General features: G+C 34.8%; 1 protein-coding gene across 1 annotated transcript; it reads right to left on the bottom strand.

The window, feature by feature from the left end:
- Positions 1-870: 870 nt before the first annotated feature.
- On the bottom strand, positions 871-25,410 carry LOC121379633 (leukocyte receptor cluster member 8 homolog). The gene is made up of 15 exons (XM_041508278.1): positions 25,289-25,410; positions 21,920-22,129; positions 18,839-18,887; positions 17,345-17,552; positions 16,040-16,277; positions 15,413-15,463; positions 14,778-14,921; positions 13,645-13,956; positions 12,883-13,086; positions 12,254-12,374; positions 11,548-11,640; positions 11,072-11,206; positions 8,222-8,351; positions 6,977-7,184; positions 871-6,319 (listed from the first exon to the last, which is right to left on the bottom strand). The coding sequence occupies exons 1-15, from the start codon at positions 25,318-25,320 to the stop codon at positions 6,160-6,162; spliced, it is 2,295 nt and encodes a 764-aa protein (XP_041364212.1). The 5' UTR covers positions 25,321-25,410; the 3' UTR covers positions 871-6,159.
- Positions 25,411-26,019: the final 609 nt, after the last annotated feature.

Below are 26,019 nucleotides of genomic sequence, written 5' to 3'. Positions count from 1 at the left end.
GTTGTTAATTAACTTAGTTTACCCCTTTGGGCATCACAAGTGGGAACCAAACGGGAAAATAATATGGGTATTTGTTTTCACTTCAGAGGTGAACAATATCGCTTAAATAGGTACGTCAGACTTTCAGACTACATGAAATCAGATTTGGTATTGATAAAAGGCGGGGATCCTACCAAAAATGGAAGATAAAATTTGTGCTGAACTGGTCGAAGATGCTTCCCGTAATGTTTCAAATAAGCAACTGAATTTTCTCTTTTTCCCCCCCTTATTTGCTTCAAGTGTGATGGGCAGAAGTAATTTTATTACCCATGTGGTTAAAAATATCTTGGTACATATCAAAGTGATACGTCCCACTAGAACGTCAAGTGGCACCAACACTTTTAACGTAATCGATTGGCGTAACACAACCGAACTACAGAAACTTCAACGAAACAGACGAGTGATATAAATCAAGATCGATTATGGGTAATAAATAGGATATTAAACTCACTATCATTTCGTTTCATATCCCTCGGGACATAAACATATGAAATGAAAGCTAGTTTAATACCCTATAAATATCCATGGTGCAGGTCGACTGAAAAGATACATGTATAGGTTTTAGCCACGTATTTGTGCCATTTGATTTAGTGGTATACATCTTATATTTGAAAGTAGAAATAATTGTATATTTATATTGGATATGCAATACCAGTGGCGGACCCAGAAAATCCATTTAGAGGGGCCCCAATAACAGGCGGAATGGCAAGGGAACTTTGGGGGGAGGTTTGATGGGGGATCGTACAAAAAATGAAAATTAATATACAATAAAATTATAATTGTCGCAAAATGCATATCCGCCTCTGAATACATTAAAAACTAAACAAAATATAAATTCCAGTGTGTTTTAATCCATCAAATATTTATATATATAATATTTACACACATTTTTTAATTGTCTATATGACATAAATGCATTCATCATCAGCTGTTACATTCCTGCTGGAATTGCTCAAGTGTGTCGACATTTTAAACATCACACGAAACAGACTGCCGATGCCCTGAAGACAAGTCCATGTGATTTGAATGATGTTGAATGGCATATGCAGATTACACCACAAAACACCAAGATCAGTTATTCACTTTCAGTTCTGTAGACTAGCTAAACAATGAGTCGGGTACATACACGTATGTACTAAATATCTATAATGAAGTCGCAACAATCCATTCAGACGAATGTGCTTGAAATGGACAGTTAAACAGTTGCTTAATATACATGTATAATAAGCTCATCATATACAGTTTTATAGCTACCAATGCTGAAAACATAAATATACAAAATGTATATAACTGCAATTTACAAATAACGCTTACACGTTGCAATACAAAAGGAGACTGGAACATACAATACAAAATATAATCAAATGTAGCTATAGTGCAGAACACAGAATAATACAACACAAACATTGACCTGAATGTGGAACAACAGAATTAACTTGTCGAAACAATACATTACTCTCTTAGAAAATGTTATTATTGCACAACGTTCATCAACTGAAACAAAAACTTACAAACTCGATATTCACCCCCAAACCTGTTCATTTCAAACCTTTCACATTTCACAGAAAATTATTACAAATTCCTAGAGGTCCATCCACTTAGTGTGTACTCGTGCAAAGGCGCGTGTTTCAACTGCAACACGCACCACACTACTGAACATTAAACATCATATAATAATTAAAAGATAAACGCATATAACATTCCAGTAATTCAGAACAGTCACCTGCCTCCAGAGCAACAAGTTAAACCCGAAAGGAGAATATTGCCTACCTGTCAAGACAAAATTATATCTTTTTTTTACACATAAAAATTGTTTGAAAAAATACATTTTATCCGTGTTACCGTTCAAGACCCCAAATGTCAACTTTGAATATAAAACACGATGGTACCATTAATTTGAACAAGTTTGACATGGACACTTGTATAACACCCACTTTACATCAACTAGGACAAATTAAATTATTAAAGATTTTTTAAAATTGTGATATTCATGTATATACTAGTATTTTCTTTTCAGTTTTTACTCATTATTATTATTATGTTTTTGCACGTACATACCAAATAGATGACCCCATGGAAAAACCAAACTGTCAGCCTATAGCTATAAAAGTTATAACGGTGCAAGTAGTAAAGAAGAAAAAAAAAACCCCTATCGCCAATGTTCAAAGAAATAATTAAATTAATTTTATCCAGTGCACAATTTTAGGATTTTTATACTTACTCAAATCTTGTAGATCTTCGTCTGCTTAATGTTTTAGGGGTGTGTGTACGCGTGTGTTGTAAGACTGATAACATTTAATTAATAGTCACGAGGAAATAAAATACTATTAGGAATGCATAAACATCTTTTGTGTGTGTGCATATATATATATATATATGAATGAGAATATATCTTTATTTTCATTGGTCTAAAATAAGTCACATAACCTTCCGTAAATAGTGATATTGCCCTCCAACCGATCCGATCCGATCAAAATGATATTGCCTTCAAAGATTTAACCAATGAAAACAAAGATGAGAAAAACATTATATACGGAGTTGGCATAAAGTAGCTAGATTGATCAGTATGTGCCTCAAAGGAAATGTGAATTTTAACACATTACTACAATCAATCATCCGATGTTGATCACAAAATTTCATTCAATTTGTGTTAATTTCTTTAAAAAATATTTTACTTGGTGAAAGGATGCATAGTATTAGATCATTCTTCCACAATTCCATCCTAAAATTGTACACTGTACAATTATAAACACAATCTTATCAGCATAAACCAGAAATTCGAGTACATAAAACGTACAACTGAATAAATGCAAATTTGTGAAATGTGCTCCATAGGATATCATTGCTGAAAAAGAGAAAAGACAAAAAACTGCCACAATAGTTTAAAGTAATTTCTTTCTGTCAAAAGCAGCAAATTTTTATAAATATACATCAAATCTGCTCAACCATGTTTTTGAAGAGAATAACACACTTGTTTGCATATGCATACAATTTTCACAATAAGAAACATTGGATATAAAATTATCCCAAGTTCTCTATATACTTAGGAAAAGGCTAAAATCATTATTTAACATAAAGAACGACATAACCTTCCGAGTTCCACCGTTAAGCAAACAGTACCCGTTTTTCCATAACAAATCTTTCCATAACAAATCTATCTTAAGTAACTATTTATGCTTTAATGACATCAAAGAATAGCTGCCAGTGGGGCAATGTAGTAGCAATACATATAATTATAAAATAATATCAAAGAATTACCATTACACTTGTCTACGAAATATCTGATTACTATAAACAGAATGCAAACTGCAATTACAACCAATATAAGATAGATATTGATTTTGTGTACAAGAATTATTCACTTAAAGTGGATCTAGACCCAATTCGGTCATATGACATACATATATATATATATATATATATATGCATTTGCAAACAAATGGTTTACTCGTAATTACATTAGACCCATGTTTCATACATAGCACTTTTTCAGCTTTAGCAGGCCACACTTGGCAACTCAGTTTGGTAACCAATAAAAATAGGCAAAAGTAAAATATAACATACAAACCGCAACAGCCAATCATTTGAAGAAAACAGTAGTATACAATTTCTATCACAACATTCACACCAATACTTTCTTTTAACCATACATTCTGAAGGAAATGTTGCCAATGAAATAAAACTCTAATGATGCACTGTCAAAAGTAATGGCACAAAACCAATACTAACTGCTTATAAATCAACTAAACACAATCATAATCACCCATTTTACAGTCAGTTTTTGTATACAATGTTCTTAATAGAAAGCAGTTCAATGAATTTGTTTTTATCAATCTTTTGTAATTATTTATCTACACCATCATTAATATTTCATGTACAAAATATAATTATTTTCCAATAGTAACAATTATGGCAGACACACACAGACATGTGACAAGGCAGCCACCCTTTAAAATACTCCCCTATATAACATGTTATGTTATCATTCTTCAAATCTGGAACTTTGCTAATATTTTTATTATTTAACAATTGAGAACAGATGATTCAAATTATTATTTTCTGTTCATTGACATGTCATTCTTCAATATCTTTTACTAATCTAGGCAACATAAAAATTTATTAATTTGCCATTCAATGCTCAAAATGAAGGATGCCTTTTCGAATGAACTAAAAAAATGGCAAAAGACTTCTGTTGGTCAGCGATGTTCACAGCAAAAATACACTCGATTAAAACTGTAGTTGGATTTTTATTTCATTAGGAAGATGGGCAAGATTGCACCTTTAATTGAGTATACATTTATTAACAAGTCAAATTATTCTAATATTCCCTCAGGTGGCTGCTTAACAAAGGTTTGATAGTAAAGAAGCTATTTTCTAGTATGTTATACTAATTCTAAATAGATGCCATAGAATGTAAACATAACTGTTCACAATATACATATACATACATACATATATAGGAAGAAAGAAAAATAAAAATTTGCTGAAAAAGAAAAAGATTATTATTTATAAATTTGAACAAAATATACACATGTATCACAGATAAAGGATTTTTAGTTAATGGCACCAAAACAAATGCTTTTACACTATTATTATTAATATGCCATCATGATATATACACAGTCATATGACATTAAACAGTGAGAAATGCATACACTATTTTATTCCAACACTTAGAAACTCTCGGCTGAAAAAAAAAGAAATTTCTGAAGAAAAAAAAGAAATTTCTGCAACATATTTGTTGAAATATTTTCAAATAAGGACACTGTAATAGAACAATTGAAATCTAAAGAATTTACATTTTCCAGTTGGGAAAAGACATATTATAATTATAAAAGCTGATCTAGGCTAGGACTTCTGATCTCTGGAACCAGCATGGGAACATCCTTGTAGAAGAATTAACAGGACTGCCACTGTGATGCTTGGACAACTTCAGATCACACCAAAGGAAAACCATCCACAGAGCATGGAATAAAAAACACCACAACCACCCCAAACAACACACATCTAACATCTGCTGAAGAAATCCATCTGCTTTACATGGGTCACATGATTTGAAGGACAATCCTCTTGTAATTTGAAGTTGAAGATGCCCCAACATTTTCATCTCTAGCAGTTGAACCAACAATCTATAACAGTACATACTAAATAAAATTTTGGAAAACATTACTGGATCTTCAAAATGAGGTTGGAAAGAAAGAACTGGATAACTGGTAGCATAAAAATGTCCTATGTTGGTTCAAAAGATATAAAAGCAATTAGTCCTTCATCACCAAGTCTTACATCCAAGGATAGCTTGTAATTTTTGTGGATCCTCATGGTCTGCACTTGTTGGAATATTTTTATACCCAAGCTGAAACTAGGACCTTTGAGTTACACCAGAAAGTGTGTAAACCAAAGGTCCTCCTTTCAGACTGATCCCAAATTCACATGCATACATCCACTGGCAATACCACACCTTCATGTGGTACTGGTTACATTAAAGCTTTTACTGGGTATTTTCCTACAGCATAGTTTTAATTGCTTGGTAGAACTAGGACTGATCTTCTAGCTGTTGAGGAAATATTTCCTTCTGGGATAGCCATCTGTATTTCCTGTTCCACAAAGGGACTGCCAACTGATTTTGTCTCTCTTCATTACAACTTAGCTAACTGGAACTCCTCTTCTTAATTTTAAACCATCGTCTCTTCACTTTGCGACAATACCAGCAACACAGACAGACGCAAAATATAAGACAGACGACGAATCTTCTTTCCCAAAAAATTAGCAGATACCCCAAACCAATAAACAATTTTCTCAATTAAAGATGCAATGGAAGCTTTTCCCTTGGAGACAACTACATTCCACTGGATATTTACCTATAATTTACTGCAAACTTCGATTCCTTGATGACACTTGATTAAAGTCCTATTTACTGGCAGGAGCAGCATACATCTATCACCAGTAAGGCCATGGCGACGACTTTCAGGAAACCCCCGAGATGACATGGTATAACCAACTGAATGACGACTACATACAGAAATTAACTTAATGCTCTAACACCCAGGAGGATTTCATAATACTGCCAAACATTTTAGCTGGGAGAAAAACTGGAGCTGAATGGGCAGGACCTTCCAGTTGCTACAACGCTTGAACGGCAGCATTACTTGCTTTGCAGTCAATTTTTGTCCGGTCAGCAGAAAACACCACACCTGTGTCTTTGAGAAATTCTAAAACTGCATCCATTTGCTCAAATCCTAACTCTTTCTTGAAGAATTCTAATGGCAACATGGGGCGGTACCTACACGAGGTTACAAGGTCATCATCATGGTCAAAGAGGAAAATGAAAAGAAAAAAAATATGTTAAACATAAAATAACACACAAAACACTAAGTTGTAAAGAAGTAATTAAATACTTCTTGCAATAAACCCCCCCTCCCCCAATACTTACCAACAAAATTAACTTACAATAATCCATCCAGGTAGTAATGTTAGGATAACATTCCGAATTATTAGAAATGAACACTTACCATAATGTACTACTCCTGCACTTGTATGCCCTCAAAGGTCAGCAATAAATATAACAATTAATATATACTTACCACATTTGGTTAACTAACTCATTTACTAAAATAATTAACATCATAACAGGACCTCTCTTGATCTCAAAGAATTTAGCAAAAAAAATTCAAATTTTATCTCAATGAATTTTAAGCAAAGTGCTTTAATCGTTAATGAAAACAAATGTTAAATTATTCTGGATTTAAATCTGTTAACAATATAAAACCATTAAGCCAAGTACCTCAACTAATGCATCATTATATTAGTATTTTAAAATGAGCATGAGGTGATAATTAAATATTTAATATTTTTAAGAAAATTATTTTAAAAAAATAAAAAAATACAGGTTATAAAAAAGAAAGAAAAAATAATAAAATATTCATGCATAAATACGTACGACTTGATAAGTGATTTGAGTGCTATCTTCCGAACCCGTTCAACAAACCAATCCATCATATATGTGGACATACTAGGAGCTGATCTATATAATTTGAAAAATGAATGATAATTATTAAGGGCCCATGCTGAACGGACTTCCAAGGCATGCTTTATACAGACATGCTTCCGGTGGTCAAAAGACAGGGACGACAGCACTGTTGTCATATCTGTCGGTGATTAAGGTAAGTAAATGGACAGGTGTGAAATTGAAAAGAAATTTATAATCATGTGCTTATTTAACAAATATTTATATCTAACACACAATTCATTTTAACTTATTTTCGTGCTTATATCAATTAAAGTTCAGGCAGGCTGTCTTGGGCACACATCTCAGCTATCTGGGCTGTCTGTCCAGGACAGTTGGTTTTAACTTGCTCTGGGTGGGAGCCGTTACTGGGCTGCAAACCATGTACCTACCAGCCGTATATTTGATGGCTTAACCACAATGCCACCAACTTCAGCCAGTATGAACTCTTTATATAAATACTACTACTACAAATAAAGATAATAATAATATGATTCATTGGATGGAATTACTTCAAGTACAGGTAGTCACAGTAACTGTATTATATATTTGCTAATATTGTCTGCATCAAAGATTAGTTGTACCAAGATGGAAAGAAACACTTTACAAAAGTTAGTTATGAAAAAAACAAAAACTATCTTTTTAAATGAACTGATCATCACATTTGCAAATGTTAACAGAGAACAATACATATCCGCAAAAAATAAGGTTTTAAGCACATTTTAACATCTTATTTCAACTAAAAGTTATTTACAGCCCTTGCAATTGTAGCCAACTTGCACATCACAAACAAATGATTGTCAGGTTACCTATACTTAACAGTGTAATTAAGATTTCTATGATGCTGTTGTTTTCATTGAATATATTGCACTGGTGACCTGGTCTTCACCTAGGAGCAGTCTGTGGTATGTCTTAAAATTGTTAACAAACATCTACGTGTTAACAAGTATGTGTTACCAAAAATAACAAATGATGTTGTAACCAACGGCTGAGTAAGAAAAAAGGTTAATACCTCACATAATTTTGGCTCATTTGAACATAAAAAAGAAAAGAAAATAGTTACTATTAAACTTTAAATTTAATACCAGCAAACCTGTTACGTAATCTGTCATGGGGAGGCAGAAAAATATTTAGCAGATAAGATGATAATTAATTATGATTAAATAATGTAAAGGATACCAAGTGAATTAGAAGTAAAAATATAGTAGAGTATTCTGTATGCTGTAAATTCCAAGATGTTGCCACCTAGTCCCTCATGGTATAGCAGTTTCAGCTGGGTCTGACACTGATTAAACTCCTCATGATCACACTAAAATACACAACACATTTCTTTACAATAAAACTTAGGTAAACGCTCAATATTGCTTCAGTTTGAACATTTCTTTTCTTTGCAGGAAGTAGTGGAGAGATTTAGTTTTTTGATACGATACAATGTGGTTCTAATAGCATCTCGAGTCTAGATTTAGGCCCATATTTATAAAGGTGTTTTAACGTAAAATCGTGTTTCAAAAAGATAAAACAGTGTTTTAAGAAAAATCAATATTTACAAATATGTTTTAAATTTAAAGCACTGCTACTAAAACATGTTTTTACATCCATATTTATAAAAGTATTTTAATGTTAAAACATGTTTTAAAGTATCCTAAAACACGTTTCAGTTAAAACAATGAAGAGGTACGTCTAACTCAATCACGTGTTTTTAATACCGGCCTCGGTGGCGTCGTGGTTAGGCCATCGGTCTACAGGCTGGTAGGTACTGGGTTCGGATCTCAGTCGAGGCATGGGATTTTTAATGCAGGTACCGACTCCAAACCCTGAGTGAGTGCTCCGCAAGGCTCAGTGGGTAGGTGTAAACCACTTGCACCGACCAGTGTTCCATAGCTGGTTCAACAAATGCCATGGTTTGTGCTATCCTGCCTTGCTGCTAATCGGAAAGAGTAGCCCATGTAGTGGCGACAGCGGGTTTCCTCTCAAAATCTGTGTGGTCCTTAACCATATGTCTGACGCCATATAACCGTAAATAAAATGTGTTGAGTGCGTCGTTAAATAAAACATTTCCTTCTTTCAATCACGTGTTTGGACTCGGTCGCTTCAACATTTTGGGACATGAAACATGGACGTATTCCGACAACGACAACATCTTCAACGTGTTCAGGATATCAACTACAACCGTGCAGTGTCACATGGGCGGATCCAAGGGGGGACCAGGGGGACGCGTCCCCCCCAAAAATTGTTCAAGTGCCCTCAAAATGTCCAAGTGCCCTTTTTGTTTGTAGAATTTTTTTTTTTTTAAGTAAACAATAATTATATTGTAGATAAATGAAATCAAGATTTTCGTGTACATGCGCAAGCTTGCAGATATGTGTCTGTGTTATTGAGTCTCAATGGGGCCCCATTGAGGTTCTAACGCGAGTGACGCCAATTTACTTCATTATTGCTAGTATATTATGACGTAGAACTGTAGGAATTCATATTAATTGTAAATATCAAAACTTGTAGTAAGGTGCCCTTTTGACGAGTCAATGTGCCCTTCTTTTTTGGTCCCCCCCCCCCTAAAAATATTTCCTGGATCCGCCCATGTCAGTGAGACGAGAGCGTGTTTTCAGAGATCGTGACAATCCATTTGACTGTTTGTCTGATGAGTGTTTTTGAATGCGATTTCGTCTGAGCAAAAATACAGTTCGCGTTGTAACTGACATGGTGCGAGCAGATATAGAACAGCCAACACGTAGGAATCATGCAGTCCCTTGCGAACTTCAAGTCTTACTTGCATTGCGGTTTTATGCAACAGCTCACCATGGCCGACCTCCATGAACTTTCTCAGACGACCGTATGTTCTGTTCACAAACGAGTGACGAATGCGATCGCCAGGTTAAGACCACAGTATATTTCATTCTCCAATAACGAGGAAATGAACGATCTTAAAGAAAGATTGTTCAACATTGCTGGTTTCCCCAACTGCGTAGGAGCCATTGACTGCAGTCACATCCGTATAATTGGACAAGGTGAAAACGGGCAAAGATTCATCAACAGAAAAGGCTGGTCTTCTATTAATGTCCAAGCAGTGAGCGACAGTAATCGTAGATTTGTCAACATAGTGGCACTCTGGCATGGTTCAGTACATGGCAGCAGAATATTCGACAACAGCTTAATGAAACAGAGATTTGAATAAACAACTTGTATGTTTCATGTTCTCGCCAGCTTTCAGGGAAGAAATATGGGTGGTGAACAGTGAGGGCTCAGAGAAAAACCACAATAAAACAGTCTTTAAAAGATTGCCATTTCGTTCGTTCCCTTAATTCGTCCTTTAATCGGTCCAAGAGTAAAAAAAAAAATCAAGGCGATTTACGCATATATCCCGAGGTTCATTCCCCTTCCCCACATCCGGCATATATTTCGTAAGACCAGCGCATTCCTGATATTGCATATATGTGTACACTTTAAAACGGTACTCTAAAACAATGTTTTAAGTGAAACAGTGTTTTTTCTTAAAACAGTTTTTATGATATCGATTTAAAATGTGTTTTAGGTTTCACCCACTGACTGGCTATAGAAAAATGTATGCTTATCTTGATTATTGAAAATCACACTTATTTTGTTCCCCCGATATGAATTATGAATACATGCAGTGGACTGACTATATCTAAACTGGATTCAAGGGAGACTGATGAATTGTGTCGGTATACAGAGAATGCTACATTAGACAGAGATGTCACCCAAGCTTTGTTACTGAATGAGACTTTGAGATCATGACAGTACTTCTTTTAAATATTGTATTAATTTTTTTTTAATAATAATAACTACTTAAAAAGTTAACACTACCTTAATTGAAACCAATGGCAGTTATTGCAGCCATGAGGAGACCACTCGGCTGTGTTGATATTTATATCCAATGACGTCAAATATTTGACGTCATTGTTTATATTCGAACGGAAATTAAACACTTTGTCGTTACATTTTGACACATTATCAGTGTATTATAGGTAAAAAAAAAGAAGAGAAAGTCTAATACTTCATATTCAAACTGACCGTGAGATCCTGTCTGATGGACTTCAGCTGCTCACAAGCGTACCGATAATCCTCCTTCTCTTTCCAGTCTTCCTGAACCATTTTCAAAGACTTCTTTAATATAAATAGCGGTCGGATCGTACTGGCATCTGGTGCCTGTGAAAAAAACAATTTTATGTTTTATAAACGTAATAATCTGACCAAAACAAAGGACATCTACAACTTGGCCTATATTCACACAACACGTATTGTAGGGCTAATCAGTAGAGATGAGTGGTTTTATCAGTATACCAATATATATCAAAGGGTAAATAACATTTACTATGATTTAACATATAGTGAAACCTCTCAAAACCACACACTCTGTAAACCAGACTTTTTCACAGCCTCTTTCTGAATATCTGTATGGAAGAGAATTTCTCCTAACAAGATTTTTTGTTTGGTGTCAAGGGTGTCCTGTTCGGAGGAGTTTCACTGTACAAATGAGTGATCATTACCGTTGTAAGCCTGAGGTATCGTTTCTCCATGTCTGGACAGCTACCAACCACTCGGAAGCTGGACAGATCTTGTTCTTCTGGATCATCATTATTCTGAAAGAAATGTAATAGAAAACTATGGGCAAAAAATACACCAAAAAACCCACCACTTCATGAATACAAATTGTTCGGTAAGTCATTAGCTTAAGCCCTAGATTGTTGGTTAATTCTGATTATGCACAAGTTTTATAAAAAAACAACAATTTACATTTCAGCTACTTATCACCAGGAAAATGAAACACAATAATTAACCCTGCCCCACCCCCCTAAAACCAAATTATGGAAAATCTCCTCCCTCCAAAACATAAAACAGGAAAAAAACCCAAAGAAAACATTTTAATCTAAAAGATCGCCATAAATTTGGATATAAAAGTAACTCCTGTGGTGCAAAATGTTTTTAATAATAATAATAAATTATATTAACATTTTAACTTCTTATTACGTGAGTAAATTAAAACCACAACCTTTGTTTTTTGTTAAACATTAAACTGGTGTACAATTAAACCAAATCATTCTCCACCATTAACTGAAAGGTCTCCATAAACGTGGATATAAATAACTTGTTTATCTTCACCTCTTTTCATCATGAATGACAAAAACATAAAAACATTTCTCTCCAACGAAAAAAAAACCCAAAGTCATCCAAATATATTGAAGTCATACTCACTGTAAAATTGTTGATGGTTAATGTAAGCTTTTGACGAGGTGTTTTTTCCAAACCAAACCTAGCTGCTCTTTCATCCATTCTGACTTGTTTCATAGGATCATCAAATTCCATTTTGTATTGACTAAAAAAAACAATTAAGGCTTTTTTTTAAAACAGGTATTAACAGTAACAAGTCTTTTCTTATACGCAAGATTTTGATAATGTTATTATAATCCTACTTAAGCATACTTCAATTTTAACTCAAGTAATGAAAGTATATACACAACATTTCAATACATCAAGCTTCCCACAAAATTTGCTTCGAATTGGTCAAGTAGTTTTGGAGAAATTGACATTGTAAAGAAAAGTTTATTCACAATGCTCGACAAAAGCAGATTTACTCTAAGACTACATGTCTGAAGAATCAAATGTTTGACATCCAACAGCTGGACATTAATAAATCAATGTGCTTTAGTGGTGTTGTTAAACAAAACAAACTTTTAACCTTTGTCCAAATTTCTTCTCTCTGTTTTTTGTGTACTTTCAACTTAAATATAAACTATTTTGACCTACTTTGAAAACAAACATTTATCAACAAATAAAGCTATTCTTTCTCACACAAGAACAGCAACTGTTTTATCACTACTCACGTCTTGGGTGATTTCTTGTTTTTCTTTGCTGCAGTTGGTGCCGGGCTTTCATTTCTCAGAGTTTCACGCTGTGCATTTTTGCCTCGTCCACGACCCCTTCCTCCCCTGCCTCTACCCATACCACGCGTCTGACCTCGTGCCTGACCTCTCTCAGACTTTCGTCTTTCACGAATTCTTCCCATATCCACTGGACTGAGACTATTACTAAAAAATTGGTAACATGATGATAAAACAATCTGATATGAAAAGAACATCAGTACAATGAACTGTTTATAAAATATTTTTAACTGGTAATCCATCTTTGAAAACTGCCATTATTACAAGGTTAAATACACCAGTGATATTCAAGCATAGGATCTTTTTCATGAACACTAATTCACTCTTGATTATAAGAATATAATATTCTAACTACTTGGGTAGAAAGAGCTAACCCGGAAATGATAGAGAAACAACTCAATTTAATATTATTCACAGCAGGGGTCTGTCTACCCAGTTGTTGGTTTTCTTGGGGCAGACATAAAAAATATTTTTGAAACTTAAATTTTTTTTAAATTCATCCATGCACTCCAAAAAAAATGCCACATTACACAACAAAAAAAAATTTAAATTGATTTTATATAAAGCCTCAAAATATTTGTGTTCCCTGAAAGCATACACTATCCTTTTAAAGCATGCAGGAAGGCTAACTTTTTGACAACCCACCCCCCACCCACCCCCAAACACTTAAACATTACAAAAAGGTATTATTTTAAATTGCAATACCTTCTTCGCCTTGATTGCCTTCTCCTCCTCTTATTAGGTGATCGAGAACGAGACCTGGAATTGCTACGTGATCGAGACCTGGAGCGAGATCGTGACCAAGATTTTGATCTGGACCTGGACCAAGACCGGCTTCTTGACCTAGTTCTCGATCTGGAGTCGCGTAACCTGTATGTCGGAACTCTGTTGTTTGAGTAAATCCCTCTTCCCAATCCTCGCCTTCCACCCCGACCTCTCATGCCACCGAATGGTCTACTTTTGTCCATTTTATTTTGCCTTGAATTCGGTTGAAATGATGTGTCACGATTTCCAAAGCTGTAAAAAAACAAACAATCGAAGCATTTAATTATAAACTGGAAGCATGGTTAAGCTGTATTTATTTTGTAAATATGAATATCCTGGTCCCACCTCAACCCCCCCCCCCCAATGTTAGTGTTTAGGTGATATATCTGATTATCACCATTAGTTAGTGAAATTTTATTAACTTAAAGTGAAGTAGGGCTAGTGAATTCTTAATTGTGGCTAGTACATTTTTAAAATCACTGATCCCATGGCTAGAGTATTTTATAAAAATTCTAGAAGTCCTGCTAGATAAAATACTGATCATAAACATCAATGTTAAAGCCCACCAGCAATGAGGGTAGTGTGTTGTCTATCCCTAAAAACAAACTAGCCAAATGAAAATGGAAAGGTCTTCTACCTTAATTGTCCACCAATCAGAAAACAAAAACAGGAAAACATTTTAAACATATGTTGTTGTTTTAATTAAATTGTAAACCAAAGACATATCTGTTCTCATGACACAATTTGTATGAAAACTGGAAATGAACAAACATTTGGTTAAGGACCACATAGATTACGAGCAGGAAATGCTGCTCTATTCCATGGACTAGGTTTTTTTTATTACAAGAAAGGATACTGCCACCATTCCATGGGCTACTCTTTTTAATTAGCATCAATGGATTTTTCACAGGCATAATCTGACAGACAGGACATTAAGATGAACTTAGTTATACCTGTTGTGATGCACTGGCTGGAACAATACCAACAAACAATACTAAAACCCGAAAAGCAATAACCCTACAATTACTTGGTAAATAAACATAATGTAATATAATGACAAAAATGTATTGTACTTAGGTATTGGTTCTTTACTCCAGTCCACACTCCATGTACTTCCTTCATTAAAAACCTTTGTTAACTTCTCCTTCAAAAAACTTTCAAGTTTGTCTTTCTGGACTTCAGTTGTAGCACAGGAAAAGGCTCTCTGAACATAATCCCTGAAAAGAGAAATACAATTTTTTTTTTTTTTTTTAAATCCATGATCACTTCAGTTTGTGACATTTGGACAAACCTTTGTGCTACGTATTGCAAGTAAACAACACAATGTAACTTAAGCTTACATACTACCCCATCCCCCTACAAATGTATAAATGCAATGAACAGCAAAAAGAGAAAGCTATTACAGAAGTAAATGACAAATAAGTGACTTTGAGAATCAATGTTTTAAAGGTTTAAAGTTTAAAATATCTAATAACATGATAAATGATAAAATTAGATTAGTCAGATGACAATTCACAGTGAAAAAAAAAGAAAAAAAGCTAATGAATAATGGCAGCTGCTCTTATGTACGATCTCTCTTGATATTAATATAGTAGTAATTTTAGATTCAAAGATCACCTACAAGACAAAAATTGCAAGCATCAACACAGAAATTAACAAAAATATTAGTCCATGTCTTTGTTTTCTAACAAATTCTGGCAATACTTACTTTAATGAAGGTGGCCAATCTTCATTATTCATTGCTCTCGATGTCGTATCACTGGTGATAAGACAAAAACATAATTACACAACAGTAAATAGAATTTGAAGCATTGCAAATTTAAGTATTCAATCCATACAAAACAAAACTATATAAAATTAGAGCTTGGTAGTATTGAACTTTCAGGTTCGGTGTCAATATTAGATTTACCTCGGTATCGGTACAGTATTTGGTATTGATACAATACAGATACCGATACTGAGCGGAATTTTCTATAGGTCTCACCTGCTAATTTCATCTAAATAAAATTAAATTCCATACAGAAGGCCCTCATCTCTCTCTTCTTTTCAACTATTATGTGTTCATCAGATATATTGTTAGTCTATTATGTGTTCATCAGATATATTGTTAGTGCTTTATTAAATTGCATAAAATATTTTTTAACACCGAAATTTTGGTATTTTGAGATTTGCTCGGTACACTTAAATTGGTAAAATGATATATAAAATAAATGCTATAAATTCTCAATATTTAAGAAACATGAGAAATGTGAAACTATGGAACTAGTTAGACAATCTAAATTATAATAACAATACTCATTTAAAACTGTATTATTGATAAGGCAGCCAACAGTACCTATTTTTGGATCCAGCATTCCTTAAATTGTCTTTCTGTGGACTTTCTTTTTTCTGCTGGTTTTGTAATTCAGAGTGTTTAGACTGTGTGTTGTCCCGTGTACCCTGTTGTTGGTATGGGTTCATTCTTGGATGGTTAAAGCGAATGCCTGGGCCTGCTCCTTGGTTATTTTGTTGAACCATTCCAACATTCCTCCTTTTGGGGATTTGAAATCTAATTCCACCAGAACCCGGAGCTTCTGAAAATGTATACATGTAAGTATTAAAACTAATAAATATACCATCATATTTTGTGGGGTGTATGGGTAAAAAAGAAACCTATGACCCCACACCCTGCCTCTCCTTTACATCAATACCCACCTCTCATATGCCTCAGATTGTTGCCTCTGCAAATATTATACTGTAGTACAGATAAGATAAATATCGGTACACAGTGACAGAACAACGCCAACACATCAAGATTGCAGGTGAAATAAAAAAAATAATGTTACGATAATGTGAATGATAGGCACAGACGTAGATCCAAGAGGGAGTGGATCAGGACCCATCATTCCCCCCCTACCACCCAAAAAATGTGTGATCTGTCCACATGTCCTTTTCCCATTAATTCCCCTCCCCTAAATATTTCCTGGATCTGCCACTCAGGCAGCCGAATGATAGGCACACAGAGATGGATCTAAGAGGGAGTGGACCAGGAAAGCCAATTTCAAAAGTTGGTCCACATGCCTTTTTCCTGTTAATTCCCCTCCCCTAAATATTTCCTGGATCTGCCACTGAGGCCGCTAACAGATAAACAAGACTGAGAGCCTTCATTCAGTCCTTGAAATTTGTGGCGGCAATCGGCAATGCCTGAGAGTGGTGAAAAGTCTGTAGGCATTTTTGTCTAAACTCTGTTCAATTACAGATCCCAGAAAAAATAATTTATAATCTAGTGTGGCCCAATGTTTCCTCAATTAATATAAATCAGTTTATTCCGGTATAGAAGCATACTAGAGTAAAAGTTGAGATATCATGTTTTAGCATATTATTACTGCAGTGGATCATAGATGAATAAGTTTTGACAGCAGTAATCTTTTCTTTAAAATTGCTTCCGTAGTGCTGTTGCAAAATTTATATGAGACAGCACTTAACTGCCATAGCAAACTTGCCCGAATTTCAAGGGCTGCTTCATTTGAATTACAGTTCCTCAGCTTGACATTCCAAACCTCTAAATGATAAAGAGTACAAAGTTCTATTAAAAAAAAACTAAATTCAGATCAGTAATAGACTAGATATGAATAATAATCAATACTTAGTTTAGACATACGCTTATTTCCAAAATTAGGATGGCTGCCATTCTGCTGGGAATATGGCCCTTGATTTCTAGGACTCTTCATGTATGAAGGACTGGCGGTTTCTTGGTGAGAATTTTGATTAAAATCATTCTGCATATTCTCATTGTTCTGCCTTTCATTTTGAGCAAAGTCCTGGTGCGGTGGTGGTGGCGGCGGTGGAGCATAATTATTGTATGGGTCCTAAAACAAGAACAAATGTTGTCAAGTAATTGTTAGGGGTTCAAACTAACACTTGCCATCTTGCCCCCAAATAAATAAATTGCTAGGCACAAGCACAATTTAAATGATGCTAGTCACCCAACCCAGTTATAGATATACCATATTTGACCAGAAATTAGGCCCTTATTCGTAAATAAGCCCACCCCCAACTTCGTCACCTTATACATAACACGAAATTGCAAGTTTGCTCAAAGTTCATTTAAAAGGTGTACCTCCTGCAGATAATTAAACACAAATGTAACACAGTATTTTACAACCAGTGAGATTTAGCAGTCTAACAGAAACAGTGTGTAACATTGTTTTCAATTTCATGCCTGCAGTATTTCTTTGAAGTCTGAACTAAAAACCAATGTCTATTTTTACCACCACACTGGGTCCGCAGTTAATGCTAATTAAGCAAATACCATATTCTGATTGGCTAAGAACAATGACCTAGATTGACAATTCTTTGTAGTGTTAGATGGCTGCCTTTGTCAGAAAGTGTGTGTATAGGCTATTGAGTTTGTTGTTAATTGCTGTTGTTTTAAGTCTTCTCAGCATTAAATTTTGGATGTAAATAAACAGCACTGGTAAGTAATTGTAACATAGAAGGTGTGTTTCTGATTATTAGATACTAGTGAAAAAAATCAATTTAATTAATAAACAATTATTATTTATTAATAACAAATGGAACACTAATTAATAGATGTACTACTGAACGTTTTTTGTTTTCTTCCTAGTTAATTTAATTATTATTATTAAATTTTTAAAAAACAAAACTGGCCCCTTGTCTGGGAATAAACCCACCCCATGCTAAGCTCACAAGGAGTTGTCTTGGGGCCCCCTGGGCTTATTTCCGGTCAAATATGGTATGTTCCAAAGTACTTTTAAAGCCATCAGATTTGTGGGGGATTTTCAAGACCAGCCACATGTTGTGTACCTAATCAAGAATGGGAGACCAGTTATTTTTGATGGAGACTTATAATTTTTATAGGCTAATGGTCTATCAAAACAAATTTTACCCAATTGTTAAGAAAATATTAACATTATCAATAAATATTTAAAAGCAAGCTGATTATTGCATGTTCTAATTAAGTTTGAATCTCTGTTAGATTTCTCTTATTGGTAATCTTTGAATTTAACAGTTGCTGTGTCATACAGGTAATAAAAAGTATACTGCATTTCAGGCCCATTTATAACACTACCCATAATCAATCATTTTCAAATAATGTATAACAAAGTAAATAATGTTATCAACATCAACTTACATTCATTCTGTATGGATTTTCTGTTGGATAAGTTGGCATATTGTAGTATCTGAAAAAAAACCAGTCAATCATACACATTAACCTTCAGACTACTGTAGGCGAGATAGTTCGCCCGATGTCACGCCAGTCAACATACTGTACACTCTATACAGTCCATTCCCCAATTCATATTTCCCACCGTTTTGCACACGACACTCACCAGAAACAATTATACAAGAAAAAACAGAAGACAACTCAAGCTTCCTGTATCTTTAGCTTTTTCAGGCTTTTTTTTAGTGGAAAATACCTTAAAATTTTGAGTTGAAAAAGTTGTTTTGGCAAGTATTTTCGCTCATTAACAATGATGGCACGTCATGGTCATTTTAAGGGATTGATAACCGAATTGATAATAAAATAATAAAAATAAAAAATAAATAAAAATGCCATGTGTTTTACTGTAGATCAGTATTAAGGGATTGATAACCGAATTGATAATAAAATAATAAAAATAAAAAATAAATAAAAATGCCATGTGTTTTACTGTAGATCAGTATTTATAAGTACCATTTATTCTGTTTATTACACAGGAATTCACACCTTCCGACACCGACAGAGCAAATTAGGAACAAATGTGTATCCGACGTTTGAAAACACCTCTTTACAGCGACATTACATAATCACAGATACCGTAACACGCTGGCAGTACACACGCAACCACTTAGAATCCTTGATTTCGTAGTGAGCCGACTGTGTCACATGCTGTCCGAGCTACCGATGTCTGCGAAATTTGTAGACATGTAATGCTTTTGCAAATAAGCCGTAATGCTTTTGCAAATAAGCCGTTAGTTAACCAATTAAAGGATTAACTTCGAACAACAAAATCTTCTATTTTCATATTTTGTAAACGAAACAGGTATCAATCGTAGATGTCTTGATTAGACTGACGGTGAATGTGTCTTGTTTAATATATTTAATGGGTTTTTTAAAACATATTTAATGCATGTACGTGTATTTGTTGTTTTTAATAATAATTGCAATGCATTAATTATTCAGTCATCAGTTAATTAGTATTTTTTGTTACGTTATTTTGGCAATGGAGACAACTCATGACAATTTGATACACCGGCAATTTCGATATAATGACAGTGACCCAGGGACGAACATGGTCGTCGTAGCGACGTCTGACTGCACATATTGAAATAAATAAAAATGTCATGTGTTTTACTGTAGATCAGTATTTATAAGTACCATTTAGCCACTTTTGCAACATAAGTTTTTATATATCATGATCCATACCAGTGTTCTCATTGGATGTGTTTTATCGCCGTCCTTACACATTTAGCAGCCCACTTTATTTTTCTGTACCCTCTTTATTATCTCGACAGTCTGGGTCAACTTGAAATTTAATAACTTGAAATTTAGTTAGCGTATACATCATATACCAATCTTTTTGTACCAAATGTTGAGGGGCATAATAAGGGGTTAGCCTATCCAATGGGTCGGCTAATATCAGGGCTCGCGTTGTCGGTAGCCAAATTAGCCATTGGCTACTTTTTACAAAAAAAGGCTTATATAATTTGCAAGTGGCTAAAATTTTGGCTAAGCCATTTTCTGTCTTCTGATGTGAACAAACGGTTACATAATCTATCCGACACCTCAAACATAATAATACTACCAAATATTCAATTAGCGTAATAGCGATCTCGCGACCGGTAACGAGAAATGGTGTCATGCAGAATACAGCGTAGGCCTTATGATATTTGCTTATTTTAATAATCACGGTTATTAATTTTAACGGCATGCATTCAGCATGTATGACAGCAATGTCTGGAAGATCTGTAGCTTGTTATTTTTACTTTGTAAAATATTTGAACCAAAGTAATAAAAACAGAACGACAATGCGTGTCAATTTGAATACACATGACAGTTCAGGGCCAAAAGACATGTAGGCCATCTCAAGGGCCGAGTTCAGCCAGACCGAGCGAAAACAAAACGTTCGCTAGACTGGTTTGTGCGCTTCACGTTAAACCAAATGGACACGACAAACACCAATCTATTTGAACGTTAGGAAGAACGTTCGTTGGCTGAACTGAGGACAGCTCTCGGTGGAATATATGTCACGCTTCATCAGAGTCAGCCGACACCCGCGTGTCAAGAGATATCGTTGCGGACATTAAACAATACGATTACGCAAAAGTAAATCTTGATGTAAATTTGTAGAAAAACAATAGTTATTCGCATAAATGAATACCTAACTGCAGTTTTTGTTTATTCCTTTGTCTTTGTTAATTTCGTACCCATGCAGATCACGATTGCCGGAAATGAACATGCAGTATTTAAATTTTGTAAGCAGAAATCACAACAAGCATTTAACCCGACGCTGAAATCAACCGCAACAACATGGCATAAATTATAAAATTGTTTGGGGTGGGGAATTGATGGTTCACTTAAAAAAATTAAAAAAGCAATTGAAACTAACATAAAGATTGCTATTTAAAGAAATAATGAGCTCAATATAAAAAAATAAAAAAAGCTCTCAAATTTTTATTTGGGGAAAAAAGGAAGAAAAAGATAAACATCCAACCCACCCCCATATTTCTGTATGTTTGTTAATTTAATGTCACAGAAGGCCTGTGACATTAAGAAGTAGGGGTGGGTGTATGGGGTACTGGCTTCAAACTCTGAAGATATTGCATAACCCCATCCCAACATCACCCCCGCTGAAAAATCGAAGTAATATATTAACTGCCCCTACCCCCATTGAGGTTTTGTTATTCCTATTTATTCCAGTTTGTACACTATTAGCTGAAAAAGATACATTTTCATATTCATATATAAAAGACTCAAACAGTACTGCGTAAAACAAATTTGGCTAAAGCATTTTCAATATGGCTAATAAAAATTCCATTTGGCTAATATTTTGGCTATAGGTATTTTTGATCCAGGGTGAGCCCTGAATATTAAGTGATAAGCTAGGGGTTTTTTACAATTTTTTTTGTGAGTTTTTTTCACCAAGCGAGAACACTGAATACTATTGGCATTTAAAGATTAAATGTATTCCATATTACTATTGTGCAAACAGCCAGTGGCACAATAACTTACGAGCAGTATGGTTGATACATGGCGACAGGGTTATACAAAAAGGGATCCTGTGGTGGTGGTGGTGGAGGATGTGGAACATCTTGATGAAATGCAGGCGGAGGTGGTGGTGGAGGATTAAATGTTTTCTGTTCAGGTTTCTCGCTGTTCTTCTGGGGTGATGAAGCATTCACTGCTTCCAAAGCTTTTCTGGCCTTGTGCCATGATTCTGGCCTAAAAGAGACAAATACATATATAAATAATTCAGTAAATCTTGCACAAAACTGAAATAATATAAAATAAAATAACATTCTAAAACTACTTGTAAAGCAATAAGTGTCCCCTACCAGGTCCAAGAAATGAGTAAATTGACAAGAAAGTCAAACTAGATCTGTAACAAAACATGATAAAGTTGTACACAAAATTACATCTCAATATTTTGAGTCATTGCAATAAAACAAAATCTGAAAACTAATATTTGTCTAGATCTTCTAAATTCAAGGGCCACAAACTCTGTAAATAAACGAGTAAATCACCATCAAAGTCCAACTTGATCTGCAACAGTATATGGTAAAGCTACACAATTTTTTTTCCCTCAATATCGGAATACAACATCCAGGAAATATTTTGTGGAACTGTCCAAGGATGAAGATGAAACCTATAGTCCCCTCTGGTTTGACTGATAGGGGACTTCTCCTTCAACTGACCCATAAAGAAAGAATGAAATTGTACGTCAATAAAATTTAGTGGATTCTTAAACCGAATAAAAGATAGAATAACAAAAGTCACCAACATATAGTGTCAGCTGACAAGCTATTGTCACTGAATGGCTACTAAAATTTGCAAGCACTTGGTTAAAATACTAGCAAAGCCAATTTCTATTTTCAAACATCAATGAAAGGTTAAATGACAGGGGTCAAATTTCAATTTCTGGGGAGCACGCAAATGTTACCTTCGGTTTAATAACAAAAATTAAGGCACCAAGGCAAATTGGAGGGCACGATGGCAAACGTTTCCTTCAAAAGAGGGGCATGAAGGTAACTTACTTTCTATCAAGTTTCTAAGACAAAAATTATTTCACATTATGGTCTTGGACTCTTTGATACAGAGATATGCCATAATGATGTATTTTACAAGGTTAATAATATGTAGCATATATGCTACAATTTCCTTATATGCCCAATGTAGCAGATATGCCTTAAGCACTAGAGGGTTCAAATAAATGAATGTGTCAAATATGCGGGCACAAGACTATTTCATCCTTCCTGCACCACCAGTAGGAAGACTGCCACTCTCAGGACCAGCATGTCAGAATCTGGCAAAGTCGAAAAGATATATATTGGTTAATATGATATTTAAAATCACTAATGTGTAAGTCACAAAGAATATATTTATAAATGTTGTCAACTTAAATTGCTGTAAATAATGTTACTGTTTTGGGCATTTTAGCATAATAATAATAAAATGCAGTTTTAAAAAAATATTCCGAAGGGCACAGTCGCAAACCAGATAAGGCAGCGCGGCATTTTCTTGCCATCGACAACGTAAGATTTATGGGGCATAATGGCAAGTAAGGAGGGCACCTATGGCAATTGCTGTCGGTGCCATGATCTATCTATAATCAAACAACTCAAATTTGTATATATATATAATATATATATATATTATCAAATGTTCCAACTAGCCATCTCGCAAATGATAACAAAAAAACAACGACATCGAAATACAGGGTTAATGATGCTTGATTATTTTAATCAGTGATATGGTTATTTATTGATAGCATGTGCTCTACATCAAGTAAAAGAAAGATTTGAAGTTTGTTATTCAAACTTGGTTTGAGCCAAAGTAATAAAAACTGATGGTTAATTTTTTTCAAGGCATGTAAATTTCGGAGCCTGGCAATCTCGCCCCGGGCGAGTTCGCCAGGACTTATTTTCATCGTTAGGCAAAGTTATCATACATATTAGACTTGCTAGAAGACATATATTACAACATATATTATAGTATATATCTACTGTCATTATCAGCATGTTTTTGTGTCAAAACTACAGGGTTATACCACTTATACTACTATTTTTGTGTCGCCATATTTACTTCATTGTTGCATGTCTGTTTAGCGAAGTAGCATGCGAATTATGTCCATGTATTTATTATAAATAAACAACACTTATCATCGAGTAACAATGTATAGCAACCTCGTCGGTTCAGTACATACTTTAATATTTAGTATATATCAAATAATCGTTAAAATGTAAACTTAAACAAGAACAATCCTGGCGATCTTGCCCCGGCTTGCAAGTGAAATCGTCAGAAATGTAAACTACCAATGTATTACATTTTACAACAAGAAAATCAAAACATGACTACTGCACATGTATTTACTTAATGAAGTAAACATTAAACTGCTTGTAACTTGAATATTGTTGAGTTATAATGTACTGGCGACTTCGCTAAACAGACATGCAACACGGAAGTAAATATGGCGATCTCGCCACAGCGTGTCCCAACACAAAAATAGTAGTATAAGTGGTATAACCCTGTAGTTTTGACACAAAAACATGCTGATAATGACAGTAGATATATACTATAATATATGTTGTAATATATGTCTTCAAGCAAGTCTAATATGTATGATAACTTCGCCTAACGATGAAAATAAGTCCTGGCAAACTCACCTGGGGCGACTTCACCAGGGCGAGATCGACATACTTCTCAATTTCGATCCACATGCTGATTTTAAGGCTAAGATTGCAAGCGTCCTAAGCTCTGAATATAGGCCATGCTTCATCGTCATCTGAAACTGTATACAGTGTAGTTCAGACAGGCACAAAGATTAAAGACCATACAATGACAACAACTTGAACAAGCATTTAAATCTTGATGTAAAGTTGTGAAAAACAATAGATATATGCATTGATTAATGAATACTTAACTAAGTTTTGTGTACTTATTTCAGTTTTTATTGATTTCATGTAGTTGAGAGCATGCATGCACCGTGACAGCTGAAAATTAATAGTAAGCCAGCAATTTCTCGGGGGTGGGGGCGAACTGGTATGGAGCGAAACGTCAGGCATTCTCCATCATGAGATCAGCAACTTATTTCAAGGGCTGATTTAATAAATTAAGTGTATGCTGGCGGTGGGAGGGTGGGGGTGTAAATAAGTCTTCTATTGGGAAATATCAGGCATGAGTTAACTGAGAAGAGTTTAAAAAAAAACAAGTGGAGTGTCGTGTTAGTTTAGGGACGACTTGTTGGAAGTTGTTCAAACGAACGCCATTTTTATGATTTTACAAAAGAAAAATGGTATAAAATAACCAACATTCAAAGCGATAAAACAGCATGATAAACTTTCACTAGGATATTTAACCATGTATATTATATATCAAAAATACCATGCACAGTTTGGATCCGCTGAATTTGCCATATTTTTACAATGAATTGTAAATTACAAAACATTCAGCAATGTCCGTCTCGCTTATGCCTGACGTCAACATCAAGCGCCTTCTACCGCAAGTTGTCGAAACTTGAACAAGGACAATAACTCTGTATAACAAATTACAAAAAAGTGTGTGTGTGTGTGTGTGTGTTAAAGAGAGAGACTGTATCATCAACATAATTATTTATTACAGCAAGCGCTGTCACCTGAGAAAATCGTGAAACTTAATCATGGCATTAGGATATGAGCTGTATTGAAGGAAGGACATGTTTTATTTAACGAAGCACTCAACACATTTTATTTACGGTTATATGGCGTCAGACATATGGTTATTTAGGACCACACAGATATAGAGAGAGGAAACCCGCTGTCGCCACTACATGGGCTACTCTTTTCGATTAGCAGCAAGGGATCTTTTATATGCACCATCCCACAGACAGGGTAGTACATACCACGGCCTTTGGTATACCAGTCGTGATGCACTGGCTGGAACGAGAAATAGCCCAATGGGCCCACCGACGGGGATCGATCCCAGACCGACCACGCATCGAGCGAGCGCTTTACCACTGGGCTACGTCCCGCCCCGGCGTTGTATTGAAAGACACTGACAAACTATAGATATCTAAGTACTACTTCTCTTCCCAGTACACATTGCTCCAATCATAGGCCAGTGTAGCCCGAGTACTC

This window comes from Gigantopelta aegis, chromosome 8 (assembly GCF_016097555.1).
Source record: "Gigantopelta aegis isolate Gae_Host chromosome 8, Gae_host_genome, whole genome shotgun sequence".
Classification (NCBI taxonomy): domain Eukaryota; kingdom Metazoa; phylum Mollusca; class Gastropoda; order Neomphalida; family Peltospiridae; genus Gigantopelta; species Gigantopelta aegis.
Note: the sequence above shows the minus strand (reverse complement) of the source record. Positions and strands in the feature narration are given on the sequence as shown.

What these genes read in the sequence shown, in the direction of transcription:
- LOC121379633 (XM_041508278.1), bottom strand. Translation starts at nt 25,320, where the DNA reads ATGGCAAATTCAGCGGATCCAAACTGTGCATG. An exon ending in TAACCATCAACAATTTTACA is followed by an intron (nt 11,641 to 12,253) that starts GTGAGTATGACT and finishes CATTTCTTTCAG; the next exon opens with AATAATGATGATCCAGAAGA. An exon ending in TTTTACTTCTAATTCACTTG is followed by an intron (nt 7,185 to 8,221) that starts GTATCCTTTACA and finishes AATCACCGACAG; the next exon opens with ATATGACAACAGTGCTGTCG.